Source organism: Sinocyclocheilus grahami, unplaced genomic scaffold, assembly GCF_001515645.1.
Source record: "Sinocyclocheilus grahami isolate Dianchi unplaced genomic scaffold, SAMN03320097.WGS_v1.1 scaffold24.1, whole genome shotgun sequence".
NCBI lineage: Eukaryota > Metazoa > Chordata > Actinopteri > Cypriniformes > Cyprinidae > Sinocyclocheilus > Sinocyclocheilus grahami.
In genome coordinates this window covers 2,671,133-2,686,591 of record NW_015505203.1, presented here as the reverse complement: position 1 = coordinate 2,686,591, position 15,459 = coordinate 2,671,133, and the positions used below count along the sequence as shown (strand labels likewise).

Genomic DNA, 15,459 nt, shown 5'->3' with positions numbered 1-15,459 from the left:
GCGGCCAGAGGACAGTCCTGGGCGCGAGCCTATCTGCTCATCCGGCCCCTGGCATGGCACTGCAAAATTTCCTGGACGTCCGGGCTGGGCTTATGCTTTCAGGCTGCCCTGTCTGGTACACCGTATCTAGGTCACCCTGAGGGACTTCCTGGTCACCAGGATATGTTTCGCGGTATCTCCGTTGAGACGGTGGTCGAGAAATTCAGGGAGGCGAAGGCGCGCTCAGCGGCCTTCAAATCCTTAATTCCACGAAGGTCCAGGTCTGAGCCTGAACAACCCAGGGGTCCTGGCCCGTCTCGGTTTGAGAATCAGAGACGGGCACAGAAGGCTAGTGTCGCGGCTAGTGCTCCTCCCTCGCCTGCGGGAAGGGGTAGGAGGAATCGCGGGTCAAAGAGTCAAAGTTTTGGTTGGTTCTATGGCTTCATAGTGATTACCTTACTGATGGTCCAGACTAGAGGCTTCTTCGGGTTGCTTCTTGAACGGGGCTCTGGCACGGGAACCATGGTGGGTGAGTACGATCCATTTCTCCACATGGTGGTAAGTGTGCACGCTGAACACTTTGCGCACTTTCTAAAATCCACATAGTGGTAAGTGGGCACGCTGAGCACTTTGCGCACTTTCTAAAATCCACATAGTGGTAAGTGGGCACGCTGAGCACTTTGCGCACTTTCTAAAATCCACATAGTGGTAAGTGGGCACGCTGAGCACTTTGCGCACTTTCTAAAATCCACATAGTGGTAAGTGTGCACGTTATACTTTGCGCACTTTTCTGAAATCCTGTAAGGTAAGGGTTATGCGTTATTAGCCTTGTTCCCTTTCTCTGAGTTGGTTTAGACCCCGGTACCTTGGGCTTGCCTATGAGCCTCAAAGGGTTGCCTATGAGCACGCTACTCCTTTCTGAATTCAGAGTTCTCCTCTCACGTGAGAGTTGAGTTCTCTGTTTTCCCAGAGCACCTGGAGCTAGCAGCATCAGGTGAACTAGGCCCTTCCTCCGCCTCTCTGATGCGCTGAGTTTTTTGGCTAGCTTGCAGTAAGCTTACCCTTCTGATTTCTAACAATCGTGCTGTAGGTTGAGCCCCCTCTCGTTGAGAGCTGGGTGTTGTGCTACCTCAGCTAAGTAAATTACTGCTAGTCGTTCCAGCATTGGAACATGCTGTAGGTCGAGCCCCCTTCTCGATTAAGAACTGGGTGTGTTGCTCCCTCAGCTAAGTAACTGCTAGCTGTTCCAGTATTGGAACAGCAACTGTCTGTTGAGACAGTAAATGCATATGCAGCATATGCAGAGCATGCGGTAGCCCCTGTGTGACAGGCCAATACTTAGTATGATTCTAGGCTCTTGGTCGTATTCCCTTAAAGGAATCTATTCCTGATTCCAAGCCTTGAGCTATACCCCGGGCCCAGGAGTTCTGGCCCTAACAGGTCAGTTTTTGGGGTATGTAGCCTAGGCCTTTGGCTGTAGGGGATAATGTCACTGACAGCCGTCTTAACGTCTCAGGGGCAAATCCCATGGCTATGGTAGAGTTGCTACTTAGTGCTCGCCAAAGTTTTCTGGCATGCACTCCCCTCAGCATGGTGGCGTGGGTATACCGTTCCCCATAGCGACCCCTAGAGGACACAGTTCGAAGTTCCCTTGAAAGGGAACGTCTCAGGTTATGTATGTAACCATGGTTCCCTGAGTAGGGAACGAGACACTGCAACCTCTAGGTTTCCTGCCATGCTTCAGATGCAAGCTTCAGACGAAGTGGATGATGTGTTCTCCCGGCGCCTATTCATGGCTGTCGCTAGCCAATGTGTTGTTGGTGTTTTTTCAATGTATGCTTCAGACACGGGTCACAGCTAGGCGTTCCCCATAGCGACCCCTAGAGGACACAGTTCGAAGTTCCCTTGAAAGGGAACGTCTCAGGTTATGTATGTAACCTGGAACGTTTTCATGACGTTAAACTTGGAATGATGTCATTTTTGAATCGGAATTTTAGAACTTTGATGGAACATTTCAATGATTTTTTTTAACCTTGTTTCAACATCATTCTGATGGTACACTGACTTTTAATAAGACAAATGACTTCTATTTCTTTCCAGCGCTCTAAATAAAAAAAAGTGCAAAACCTGTCATTGGGGTGGTACCTTTTCAAAAGGTTCACATTTGTACCTCTATGGTATTAATATGTACACTTTAGGTACTAATATGTACTTTAAAGGTACCAACATGGATACTTTAGGTACAAAGGTGTACCTTTTGAAAAGATACTGCCCCAGTGACAGCTTTTTGTACCTTTTTTTTCCTGAGAGTGTGGGAGTATGTATGTTTGTGGGAGTATATGCACATGTTTAGTGAAGATGCCGCAAAAATACTAATCGTCAACACCAACATCAAACACTGGTTTTGTATTTATCTGTTTTTAGAGTTTACACTAAAAAAAGCTGTTCTATAAGAGAAGTCATAGACAATTTGCAACAGGAAAGATTAATTTTACAGTACTTTTTATTAATTTCAATGGTATCTGCAAACAATGATTGATTGTCGCACAACTCTTACAGACATTTAATGATGTCAAGGCCGTGATGTGATTGTTTATCAAGGCACACGTCATCCAAGCTCATCACTACACTTTCACCGATGGAAGATTAGCAAATCTTGGTATCTATAACTGTTGGGGGCTCCAAAGTAACAAAAAAGGTTGTTTGCTTTAATGGTATTTTTTGACAGCTGACATCATTAAGAACTGTAGTGTTGTGCAAACGATTTTCTTAGGTGTTGCTTTTTGTTTTGTTTGTCATTGAAAGAAAGTCAAACAGGTTTGGTACAACAGTAAATAATAGTAAATAATGAAATGATTATCATTTGGGTGAACTATTCTTTTAAAGGTGCAGTATATGATAATGACAGCTTGCGTTGGGAAGAATCCATGCACATGTGCAACATTTTTTTATTTATTTATAATTTATTGGGGCAATGAGCAAGCAATCCTCTCAAACCAAAGACTTTAGAGGTTAGCTTGAGGAGATCATCTTGAAGCCTTGGAGAAAAGTGAATTCCCAGACAACAAATTCAAGGCATTTTATTAGCGTAGACAGTGTTAATTTGAGCAAACACCACCTCCGGATGTCCTAAGGCCCTCTAAGAGAGTGGTGCATTCCATACAGTGCGGTTGACTTGGGAAACAAGAGCTGAACAACGTGTTTAAACAATCCACAGTACGATTTCTCAAGTTCTCACGATGTAAACACGGTTAAGAAGAGTTTATTTAAGGATAGAGTGGCAATTCTGGATATATTGCAAGAATATGAAGCAATACAGCTATCGACCAAGAGAAACCCAAAGGCTCTTCCAGTATTTGGAAATCCTAGTGACTTTTTGATACTTGAAATCATTAAAGGCGCAGCATACAATTTTTGTAATATCACACATAAAATTAGCATGTCACTGAAATGTATGCTTTGAGCTATGTCTGGACTCTAAACCACAACAAAAAACAGGTATTAGCCAATCAAGTGCTCAGGTTTGTTGGTGCACGTTTTTAGATGTTGTAGTTTTATAAAAGGCAAGTGTGGGTGGTCTAATTTCACAGGTAATGCTGTAATCCAGACAAGTTGGAAGTGGGAACACTCAAGCTGAAATTTCCCATTTCCAATCTTCCAAAGCATTCCAAAGCACTACAAACATTCAGAACTTAGAATTCCCCCACCTTCATTTGAAAATAACCAATGGAACGTCACATTACTACTCACAGTGTTAGAAACTAGATCAAGTTTTGCTTCTCATTGACTGGCTGATCAATCTCCCCCCACTACACAAGTCAACAATTTTCAAGTAGAAGAAGGGAAATTTTCAAACACATTAGAAAAATGACTAAATGGTTCCAGGTAGAGTTTGTTTGCTCTCCTCTACTTGAAAACATATGACTAAAACTATACAAAGGATTAGCATTAGCAAGTTGCATTAAATAGTTACAGCTTCACTTGCATGATTTGGGCCAATCACCAAACAAGTCGCAATTTATTATTGGCTGCCACACCAATCAAAAACCATCAAAACACAAAAGTACAATTACAGTACCCTTATGAAAAATAACTTTATTCAAGTGTGCTATTAGTATACTTCTTTTAAACTAAAAAATAGGAAAGTATACTTTTAGTTTACTTTTTATGTACTTCTCAGAAATGGGCTTTATGTACTTCTCAGAAATATACTTAAAATTACATTTAAGTATACTTGGCTTATACTTAGAAAAAGCCTAAATATATTTGAGCTTTACTTGTGCTCCTAGAATCAGTGTTTTCATTGTTATACTGTAGTAGGCCTGGACAATAATTCAATATCAATATGTATCGCGATATAATTTTTTTCAATAATAAACCCATTTCCAGCAACATGATTTTGTTGTTGCTATATTTTTTTTTTTTCTGAAGCAACTTGGAGCATCTTTACTAGTACGATCATCAGACATAAAACAGCATCAAAACTGTGTAACGTTATAGAATAAAATGTTGACAAATGAAGAGGTAATAATGACTGTCAAGCTTTGGGGTGTTGAGCGACTCTATCTACGTTTTGATTATCATTCTGAATCCAATTCATAGTCTTTTTATCAGCTTTTTGTTCAAAATGTTATTTCTTTATTTTTTTATATATGAAACTTACGCACATTCAAGTGTTTAAAAAAATAATGCATGAAGCTAGAATTAATTTTATACTACTAGTACACTGATATTTGTATACTTACTACATAAAGTATACTTAAAAATATACTTGAACTTTACTTAAGTATACTTAATAAAATAAACTTGAAGTATACTACTTTTTGGTAAGGGTAGTCAATGTCAATAGTAATAATTTTACATATTGTTGAATCTAGGCATGGGCCGATTACCGGTTTCAAGGTATACCGCGATTTGAAAACTTCACGGTTTCAAAACCACTAATATTTTCCGTTATACCGTTCCTGCGGTATGCGCTGTTTTTCATGTCTCCTCAAAGACTGAAAGTGTAGGAATCCCTCATGTTGAGTGCAGCGTAGAGAGTAACACGACCCTCCTCCTGTTGGTGCGAGCAAGCAGTCAGTCGTGTGTAGGATGGCCGAACTAAGGAGCTTCCCCTGGAACTTACGCGATCGGCGATCGGCAAACGGCCGTTTTTTGTCTTATTGCAACTCGTTGTGACTTACACAAACTGCGCTGCAATGCAATAATATTCCAAAATGTCATTTATGTGAAAATAAGTCTGTAAACGCCCGTTAACACAGGCCAGAGATGCTGAAGACGGACGCACGGATAAAAATACTGTAGCAGGCAGATCACTCACTGTTCATGATGCACAAACTATTGGAAGAAAATCCTCGATATTGATTTGGGGGTTTATATGAATGTGTTTCTGAGGGGAATTGACTGTCTTCAGAAAAGTTTATGTGGTATTTCCTTTCAATCTCGTCTCTGTATAGTTCATATTAAAGCAAGGAAACACTGTATCTGGTGTTCCAGAAGCGCCTCCTGCTGTCAGAGAGGGAATCTGCGTCTCATTCAGAGCTTCTGCTGTTTGCTTCATTCAGGCATTTAGTATAATTTCACAAAGCTAGTCAGAACAGAACATTCTGTTTTTGCTTCAAATTGGGTTATTATTCAATCAAATTATGTATATAAAATTATAAAACTAAATGGTATGACATGATATAAATTATATGTATATGAATTATATAACTAAAACTAAATAACCGTAACTACAGATTTAGGCTAAATAAAGATGTCAGTCTTTATTTTTCTTCTTTTTAGGAAACAAATCAAAGAAAAAATAAACAAATTCTACTGTTCCTAATATTCTGCATGTTGCTCAAAAACAAAATATTTTGTGTTCACCGGAAAAATGTTTTTCTTTTTTTTACCCAGTCATTTAAAAATAACAAATTTTAGAGCTGTAACGACAATACCGTGATACAGTGAAACCGTGATATTTTTGCTTAAGGTCATCATACCGTCAAAATCTCATAACGGTCCATGCCTAGTTGAATCTATGTAGTTTATAGTATTATTAATACATTTCAATGTTTAATTAAGTGAACAGTTTTTTCCTAATTTATTGTAAAACATGAGTCCTGAAGTACAATCAGCTGAGATCCATTTGTTTAAAAGCACACACAATCATTTTTAACCATCCTGAGTTATCTTGTTCCATTACTATCTACACTGAGTTAAGTAATCCTGCAGATTTCCTATACATTTTTGTAAACCCTTGAGAAACCTTTTCATTTGCCATTAGGGTTAATTGGGCAACAGCAGACAACCTGTATTGATATCAGCAGTCCGCTTAGTCCGGTTAGTCTTAGCATTGGAGCCACGAAATTGTACAAATAATCGTCTCTTCATCACTCGAATGAACTCTTACTGTTTGACATTTTGCTCAATCGCCTCGCTGAAACTAAAAACATGCGCGTGAAAGTTGCTTCTCATGAATATTTAATTAGCCAAGCGCTAAAACAGTTAATGATTAGTTGACTGTTGCTAAACAACTCACCTTATAATTCTAGCGCCGAGTTGTACATTTTGGCACGACGATTTTTCGCTGCCTACCAGTTTTTAAAAAATACACCTGCGAACCGCTGCGTGCGAAGTATGAAAGCCCTGAGCAGAGCATTTTAGTGCGTAAACATTTGCGTAATTTATGCATAACCTAACGTTAACTTGTTAGTTTTTGATAATGGTCTCATACCAGTGACGCTGTATTCTCTTGGACATGTAACGGACAGATGCGTTTCCCATCATTTATATAGTAACCAGGAAAATAAATTAGAAACACAAAAATGTGCTTACCTGACCCAAATTAGTAAAGCCATATTTGGAAGCGAGTTTCTCAGCTTCCACTGGTCCTTCAGGGATCCGAACAGCCCAGTGATTTGTGTACACGCGAGAAAGCGACGCTTCCCAAAGCCAAAAAGTTGACAAAACAAAACCAACCAACAACCGCATATTGCTCGTCGATAGTCCAGCCGGTTAACTTTGCGGTAAATGATTCACGCAGGAGCGATCGCCTCCAAACTAATCAAAACACGAGCCTGTGGATGGGCATCAAACCTTCAGTCCTGGCAAAACATCCCTGAGTTACTCCCGTATTATTCTCTCCCATTCACCGCGCTGCATCCCTTCATTTGGGAGCTCTAGTTCAGAAAACCTGAGATATGTGTCCCGTTTCTCGACAGATGGCACGCCAGCCGATATAAGTGTTGTCATGTAAGCCTGGCAGAACGGAACGAGTGCGCGCTACTATTGAGGTTAGCAGCACGAGCTTATGGTGTTTGCGCGCTGCACTTGGCAAAGTGTTTCACATACTCGCCAATAAAGGCGTTTTTATCCAGACAAGTGGCGTGCAAGTAACTGTATGAGGCATGCATATCGTTTCCTTGGAGCTGATCTGCAGATTCACACCTCAAAGGTAATTCTCATAATGACTGAATAGAAGTGTACAAGTATATTTCTAACTGTTTAGGGATGAGTCATGACACCTTTCAAGACCGTGCTCAACCCAAATTGTAAAAAAAAACAGAATTAAAATAATCTTAATTTTACAGCCATCATGGCTTCTTGAGGCATGCATATCGTTTCCTTGGAGCTGATCTGCAGATTCACACCTCAAAGGTAATTCTCATAATGACTTAATAGAAGTGTACAAGTATATTTCTAACTGTTTAGGGATGAGTCATGACACCTTTCAAGACCGTGCTCAACCCAAATTGTAAAAAAAAAAACAGAATTATAATAATCTTAATTTTACAGCCATCATGGCTTCTCCCTTTATAGATAGATAGATAGATAGATAGATAGATATGCATAAAATATGACCTGGACATGTGAGAACTGTATCCAACAGCCCCAAAATTTAAATGCATTAGATAACAAAGTGTGATTTTTAACTTTTTATTAGCATCTCAAAATTGAAATAAATAAAAAATGATATGAAAATGATAATTGCATTTAGTCACTGTAATTACGCTGAGAGTGTTTGGAACGACAGGAGCAATGCTCTGAATCTGGTGTTTCAAGAGCTCAATTGATATTGTCCTGTTGTCAATATTCAGATCTGATGAAAATAGAGCACATTGATCCAAAAGACCACATTAAAAATCTGAGATTTTTTCCCATAAAGTCCTGAAAATAAAAGTTTTGTTGTCAGCTTGAATGCTGCTATAATGAAATCAAAAGAAGATCCAAATACTAAAGTTATTTTAAGTCGCCCTCAGGCCATCCAAGATGTAGATGAGTTTGTTTCTTCATGGGAACAGATTAGGAAAACAATGGATGCTCTGCAGTGAATGGGTGCCGTCAGAATGAGAGTCCAAACAGCTGATAAAAACATCACAATAATCCACAAGTAGTCCACACCACTCTAGTCCATCAGTTAATGTCTTGTGAAGTAAAAAGATCCATTTTTGTAAAAACAAAAAACAAATCCAATGGATTTTTTGATTCACAAGACACTCTCATTCTGATGGCACCCATTCACTGCAGAGGATCCGTGATTGCCTGGAGGTGATTTCTCTGCAAATGTTCATTTTTGGGGTGAACTATTCCTTTATTTAAATTAGAAAATGCAAAACTGAAGCATTTTCATTGGTGTTCTCAGACTTTAGATCCCACTGTAAATGATTTGCATGATGGCTGCAGTTGTAATGCATGCAAAAGATTCATCTGTTCTGTTATGTCCTTCTTTGTTTTCTCGGTTTTATTAACTCAAGCTGAATAACAGCACTGATACAAAGTGAATTCTAAGCCAAGTTCTGTTTCAATGGTGATATAATTCTCTTTTTCTACTTCTATCCGTGCCATCTGTGCCTTCCCTGCGGAGTTAGAAAAAAAGGGCCAGACGCACTCCGTTTTCCAATTGTAAACGATCAGGATATCTCTGTTAATGAGAAACAACACCAATAATCTAAATTTGGACGCCAAATGCCAGATTCAGTGTTAACACAGCTCAATTTTACAAAACATACTGTACAACCATAAAGATATCCAAAAGAGCCAACTGTTATGTCTTCTTCTAGGTCCTTCGATGTAAGTCTAAGGGATTTTTTTTTTTGCCTATTTTATTATACATCAAGCAAAAATAATAGATCTGACTGCTTGGAAAAGGAATAACACACCTTTCCTCAACAAGCTGCAAGATTTGAAGTGGCACAAACAATGCATGATGAGTTACACGCTTAAGGTATAGTAGGCTAATAGTGATGCTTGCCTCAGAAAACATCACTAATAAAACAACAGATGACCTGAAATGAGATTCTGTTAAGCAGCAGGAGCCCATTTTGAAAGAATGTAAGCTCTATAGCGCTCGGCTGTATATAGCTATTCATAGCTCTCGTTAAACCTCATAACCTCAGAAGACGTTTATAGGATAACAGCGGGGCGCAATCCTCCTTGAAATATTGTTGAGCATGATCTGCGCTGAAAGCTGTGCTTTAAAGGAAAACATTTCACAGTTTGGATTTATTTCATGGGTATTATGCACGCCCGATCAGCCTCGCTCTTCGTTTGGCCTCCCTGAAAATAGAAACGCAAGTTTCTCGTGAAAACGGCGTCGTGTCGCGAGTCTGAGGTATTCAGGCGTGACGGAGTCGAGCTCATTTGATTCTTCAAGCCGATCGTTCGGCAGAGAGTGAAATATCGCCGTGGCTTTTAGCGCTGGCACTGAGCAAGCTTTTACTTGATCATCCTGAGCAATGAAGGGGGGATTGAGCATTATGTCATTTGAAGGTGCTGTCGTGTTCATTCTTAAAGTTAAGAGTTAAGAGTGAAAAGTTCATTTACAGTTATTCATTCAGCAGACACTTTAATCCAGAGTGATTTAAAAATGAGGAAAACATAAGCGAAACATCCTAATCGTAACATGAGAAATGCTGCAATAGGCTGTGCATGTTTATTATAGAGTTTCGTTGTAATTTATGACTTAACCCACCATTTTGTGTAGAGTTTTTTTAACTAAGATTTTGTGGTGCATTATGGGATTGTCTTGCTTGCAATTGGATGCCAAATGATGCGTCTTAGAAGGCAGCATAATCTTATTGTCTACCTTTTGGAAAAAAGTTTGCATTGGAAGCAGATACCTTAAAATGCTAATATGCAAGGAATAGTTCACCCAAAAGTTACCCACCCTCAAGCCATCCAAGATGTAGATACGTTTGTTTCTTCATCAGAACAGATTTGGAGAAATTTAGCATTACATCGCTTGCTCACCAATAAATCCTCTGCAGTGAATGGGTGCCGTCAGAATGAGCGTCCAAACAGCTGATAAAAACATCACAATAACACCAATTACTGTCTTGTGAAGTGAAAAGCTGCATATTTTAGCTTTCGGCTAAAATACGAGTCCTCTATCCATAATATTGATTTCTCCAGTGAAAAAGTAATCTCATCTGAATCAGGAGAGAAATATGCACAGATCAAGCACCATTTACAAGTGAAAATCGTCTAAAACAGTTCTAAACAAATATGTGGGAAGATTTTGATGTGAGGGGACAACAGGGGATGAACTTTTTCCACAGCGTTATTATGGACTTGTGTTTTAACCGGAAACCACAGGGTAAAGTTGAAGTGTTTTAATGATGGATTTGTTTATTACAAACGCGTAGCTTTTCTCTTTGCACGATGTTAACTGATGGACTGGAGTGGTGTGGATTATTGTGATGTTTTTATCAGCTGTTTGGACTCTCATTCTGACGGCACCCATTCACTGCAGAGCATCCATTGCTGAGCAAGTGATGTAACGCTAAACATCTCCAAATCTGTTGATGAAGAAAGAAACTCATCTACATCTTGGATGGTCTGAGGGTGTGTACATTTTCAGCAAATTGTAATTTTTGGGTGAACTATTCCTTTGAGTCAAGACAGCTGTAAAATATAACCAGAATAACTTATATAGACACCTTATGTAGGGTGGAAAGGCAAGCTTTAGGATTTCGCCGTTTTTCTAACCTTGCACTCGAGGTCCATATTGTACATGCTGCAATTTAAACGCAAGCACATATTTATCCTGTATCATTTTCCTCCAAAATCACTCTAAACTCCATATGGGGTGGTTGCATAATGTTTTTTTTTGCTGCCCATGAGCAGATTTTGGCAGGTACAGTTGGCTTGTGTGTCGCTCCAGAGATCTTGGCCAGCTGAATTTCTCATGATTTCTTCAGTGCTGGCAGGTATGTTAGTGTTAGAGGTTAACAGGTGGATATGTCAATCTGTCACAAACCTGTTTATCATAGTGCTCTTTGCACAGTTGGACATTTTTCTGCATAAAGCTTCTTCTGTATGTGGTCATCACAGCTTTGCATGGCTACTTTTTATTTTGGCATTATAAGATAAAAAATTTGATCCAATATAGTATGCTGGATTTCTCTGTGGTTTGATTAAATAGAGACCTGTGTTATGTTGTATCTAACAGCATCTCACATCTGTTGTACATCTTGATGAAAAATTCAGAAACTTGAGATGTCTTGATGCCAAAGTGTACTTTCAGAAGGTCACAGGAGAAACCGCTCAACTAAAAAGTACAATCAGTGATTCTCTCCCACTGAACAGGGGTGCATTTCTTTAAAAGCAACAATGGTCGCGAGTTCTGTCGTTACCAATAGAGTTCAATGGAACTTACGACCATAGTTGGCTAACGATGCTTTTGGGAAATACACCCCAGGATAGTAAATGGACCAAGCTAGTAAATGGAGCTTTTAAAAGCAAAATTAATTAACTTTCAAGGGAGTGAAAGAAATGTATCTCATATTATTAAAACATAAATAACAGACACCGTAGAAAATATTATATAATATATAATATGCATCTAAAAAATATTAAAGGAAAAATATTGTTTAAAAATATACTTTTATATATTATATTATTATATAACCTCTATCTGTCTACATTCATATCAAATATAAATTTTACTTACACAAATAGAATTTATTCTATATAAATTATTATATATATATATATATGATATATTATTGGAATAAGTCTGATTACACATTTGTCTTCATTCTATTGCAATAGAAATGTTTCTGATACAGAATTGTATCTTTTTTTCAGGAAACCAGGCTGTAATTATATGAGAATGCTGCCACCTACAGTTTGAAAGTATTAATGAAATTCACTAAAGTAAAAAACAAGTGATTAACGTGTAATATACGTTTATATACATTCTTGTGCTTATTACAGCGGTGTGTGTGTGTGTGTGAGAGAGAGAATTATAATTAAATAATTATATTTTGCACGTAATTTTATTAGCATTTCAGGCAAACGTCCCAAATGAGTCAATGTCATCAAATGAAGTCAGTCCAGCAATCTCACAGACATCTGTTTACATCCACAGATGTCCCTTTAGATTTAGATAAATATGATTAAATTTTCCCTAGTTTAATAGTAGCGTACATTGCTCTGTCCCAAGTAAGACTTGCGTTCCATGAACCTGAGACTGTCTTTCTAAAATTCGTCCCAGCTTTCTTTTGATTGGAGTCATTTGCAATGCGTTGCATAGCACTGGCATCAGGGACAAGTTCAAGCTCAAACCGGTGTGCACCGTTTTCGGTTTCCGGTTTGAACGACATGTTTCCTGAAAACGGTGTGCTGGGTTTTGAGATGCGTTTTTATGGGATGAAATTAGACTCAAAATTATTAATAGATGCATGCACAATTATCCATGTACTGCATACATTTTATACATGTATCTTACTAACCACAAACAAATACCTTTCAATTTAAGTCTGTGGAATTCGGGATTAAATGATTGTGTAGTGATTTTTACAAATACAGACATGTTTGCGAATAAAAATGTTCTGTTCTGCATTAATATATCATAAATTGCTCATGCAAAAAGGAATCTGTGCACAAGTGGACCAGGTGACACGCGTGCATTAATTGATGTCTAGTTCGAGTGGATCTTATTCGGTTCGTTTGGATTTTGAGACTTCATTTTCGCAGTTTACCGCATTTCAGGTCCCCCCCTTTCGCCGCCCTCTCACATTGAAAATTAATGTCTTCCGGTCACTTTGACGCTCTCGCCGCCGGCGGTGTGAACGCACAGTTACTCTCTCATTTGGCACGAATCCAAATGTTTCCATATTCACAATGTCGGCTATTTGAATTTGAATGCAACCGACTATTATTTATTAGGCCTATGCAAACCAGGCTTTGTACTTAACCCGCTTTCCCAAAAAAAAAATAAAAATATATATATATATATATATCATGGTCTTCTTCATATGAAAAAATCGTCCTCTTCACATGAGCAAATATGTGCTTGGCCCGATGAACGGCACAACGGCACAGATTGTACTACGGACTGTTTTAATTAAGCAGTGTATCTAGATTCTATAGTGTATCTTTATGTTTGGTTGACTGTATTTTATTCTGATAATGAACAGGCTGCAGCGTTTGCAATGCTGTAGGCCTATATGAAAGGTGCATTTCTCTCGTACTGCAGAGATGGCTAATCAGCATCGTCAACTTCATCTTTGCATAATAATAATAATAATAATAATAATAATAATAATAATAATAATAATAATAATAATAATAATAATAATAATAATAATAATAATAATAATAATAATAATAATAATAATAATAATAATAATAATAATAATAATAATAATAATAATAATAATAATAATAATAATAATAATAATAATAATAATAATAATAATAATAATAATAATAATAATAATAATAATAATAATAATAATAATAATAGCCTACAAGGAAGGAATAACTGACAACGTGCCGTTGAATTACAGAAAGAAAGAAGAAAACAAGGTACCGTCACGAAGTTCTTGTTTGGTCAAATTAATATAAGCTATTATGTGTCTTAATCAGAATCAGAATTAGCTTTATTGCCAGGTATGTTTTCACATACGAGGAATTTGTTTTCATGACAGAACACAAACACAGATAATAAAAGAATAAAAAAAAATAGAACAAGTAAATAAGTAATAACAATATATAAATTGACAATTGTATGTACAGGTATATAACAATAGACAGTTGTATGTACAGGTATATTATGTGCAAATTTGAGGTGTAGACTGAGTATGTGTGTTAGATAAATAAGTGTATGAGTGTATAAATAGTGTGTGTTCCACAGTTATTGTCAAGTGTTCATGAGATGGATTGCCTGAGGGAAGAAACTGTTCCTGTGTCTGGCCGTTCTGGTGCTCAGAGCTCTGTAGCATCGACTAGACGGCAACAGTTCAAAGAGGGAGTGTGCTGGATGTGAGGGATGTGTTAAGACAAGTTAAGTTAGAACAAGTTCAATAAAACATCTTTATTGTATTTCTACGGCAGAGGAGAATAGCCAAACCAAAAAGAAACAAAGAAAACTCAATGTAACATTCATAAAACTGTACTCAATGGAATGCACACACGTGAGTGGGGCTAGTGCCATCTAGCGGTCGCTGGTTTTCTGTGGCTCAGCTGCGTGTGTACACTTGGGATCGCGCGCGAGCTGTGTGTGTGGATTCATAGTCTTAGATCTCTGCCACAATTCTGCGCGCGAAAGATCATATTTTGAGCGCACAAAAGTGCATTTTACACACGCGCAATCTTTTTTTTTTTGGAGAAAATGTTCGTTTCGCAAAGAAAAAAGTATTTCGAGGGCACGAAAATCTATTTTGCATTTAAAATAAGTTTTTGGATCTCGCAAGGGAGGCCTCCCTTCTGATATCAACCAATCATCACAGAGACGTAAATGACCTGATATTAGTTTGAACGTCTCCCGCTGCGCTGATAATGTACCAAGTACTTATGATGAGTTGTGATATTGAATATTTGATCGCCAACAGATTTACCAAGCTGTCATTCAAACAGTATATATACTTATATATATATATATATATATATATATATACAGTGGGTACGGAAAGTATTCAGACCCCTTTAAATTTTTCACTCTTTGTTATATTGCAGCCATTTTCTAAAATCATTTAAGTTATTTTTTTTCCCTCATTAATGTACACACAGCACCCCATATTGACAGAAAAACACAGAATTGTTGACATTTTTGCAGATTTATTAAAAAAGAAAAACTGAAATATCACATGGTCCTAAGTATTCAGACCCTTTGCTCAGTATTTAGTAGAAGCACCCTTTTGATCTAATACAGCCATGAGTCTTTTTGGGAAAGATGCAACAAGTTTTTCACACCTGGACTTGGGGATCCTCTGCCATTCCTCCTTGCAGAGCCTCTCCAGTTCTGGCAGGTTGGATGGTAAACGTTGATGGACAGCCATTTTTAGGTCTCTCCAGAAATGCACAATTGGGTTTAAGTTAGGGCTCTGGCTGGGCCATTCAAGAACAGTCACAGAGTTGTTGTGAAACCACTCCTTCGTTATTTTAGCTGTGTGCTTAGGGTCATTGTCTTGTTGGAAGGTAAACCTTCGGCCCAGTCTGAGGTCCTGAGCACTCTGGAGAAGGTTTCCGTCCAGGATATCCCTGTAC

At 38.1% G+C, this 15,459-nt stretch overlaps 1 protein-coding gene across 1 annotated transcript in view; it reads right to left on the bottom strand.

Annotated features, from left to right (window-relative positions):
• The window catches only part of LOC107563219 (proprotein convertase subtilisin/kexin type 6), a 104,000-nt gene extending 96,662 nt beyond the window's left edge, over positions 1-7,338 (bottom strand). Inside the window, exon 1 of the mRNA XM_016248034.1 lies at positions 6,802-7,338. Within this exon, the coding sequence (XP_016103520.1) occupies positions 6,802-6,957 (156 nt within the window). The 5' untranslated portion in view covers positions 6,958-7,338. The remainder of the gene's footprint in view (positions 1-6,801) is intronic.
• Positions 7,339-15,459: the final 8,121 nt, after the last annotated feature.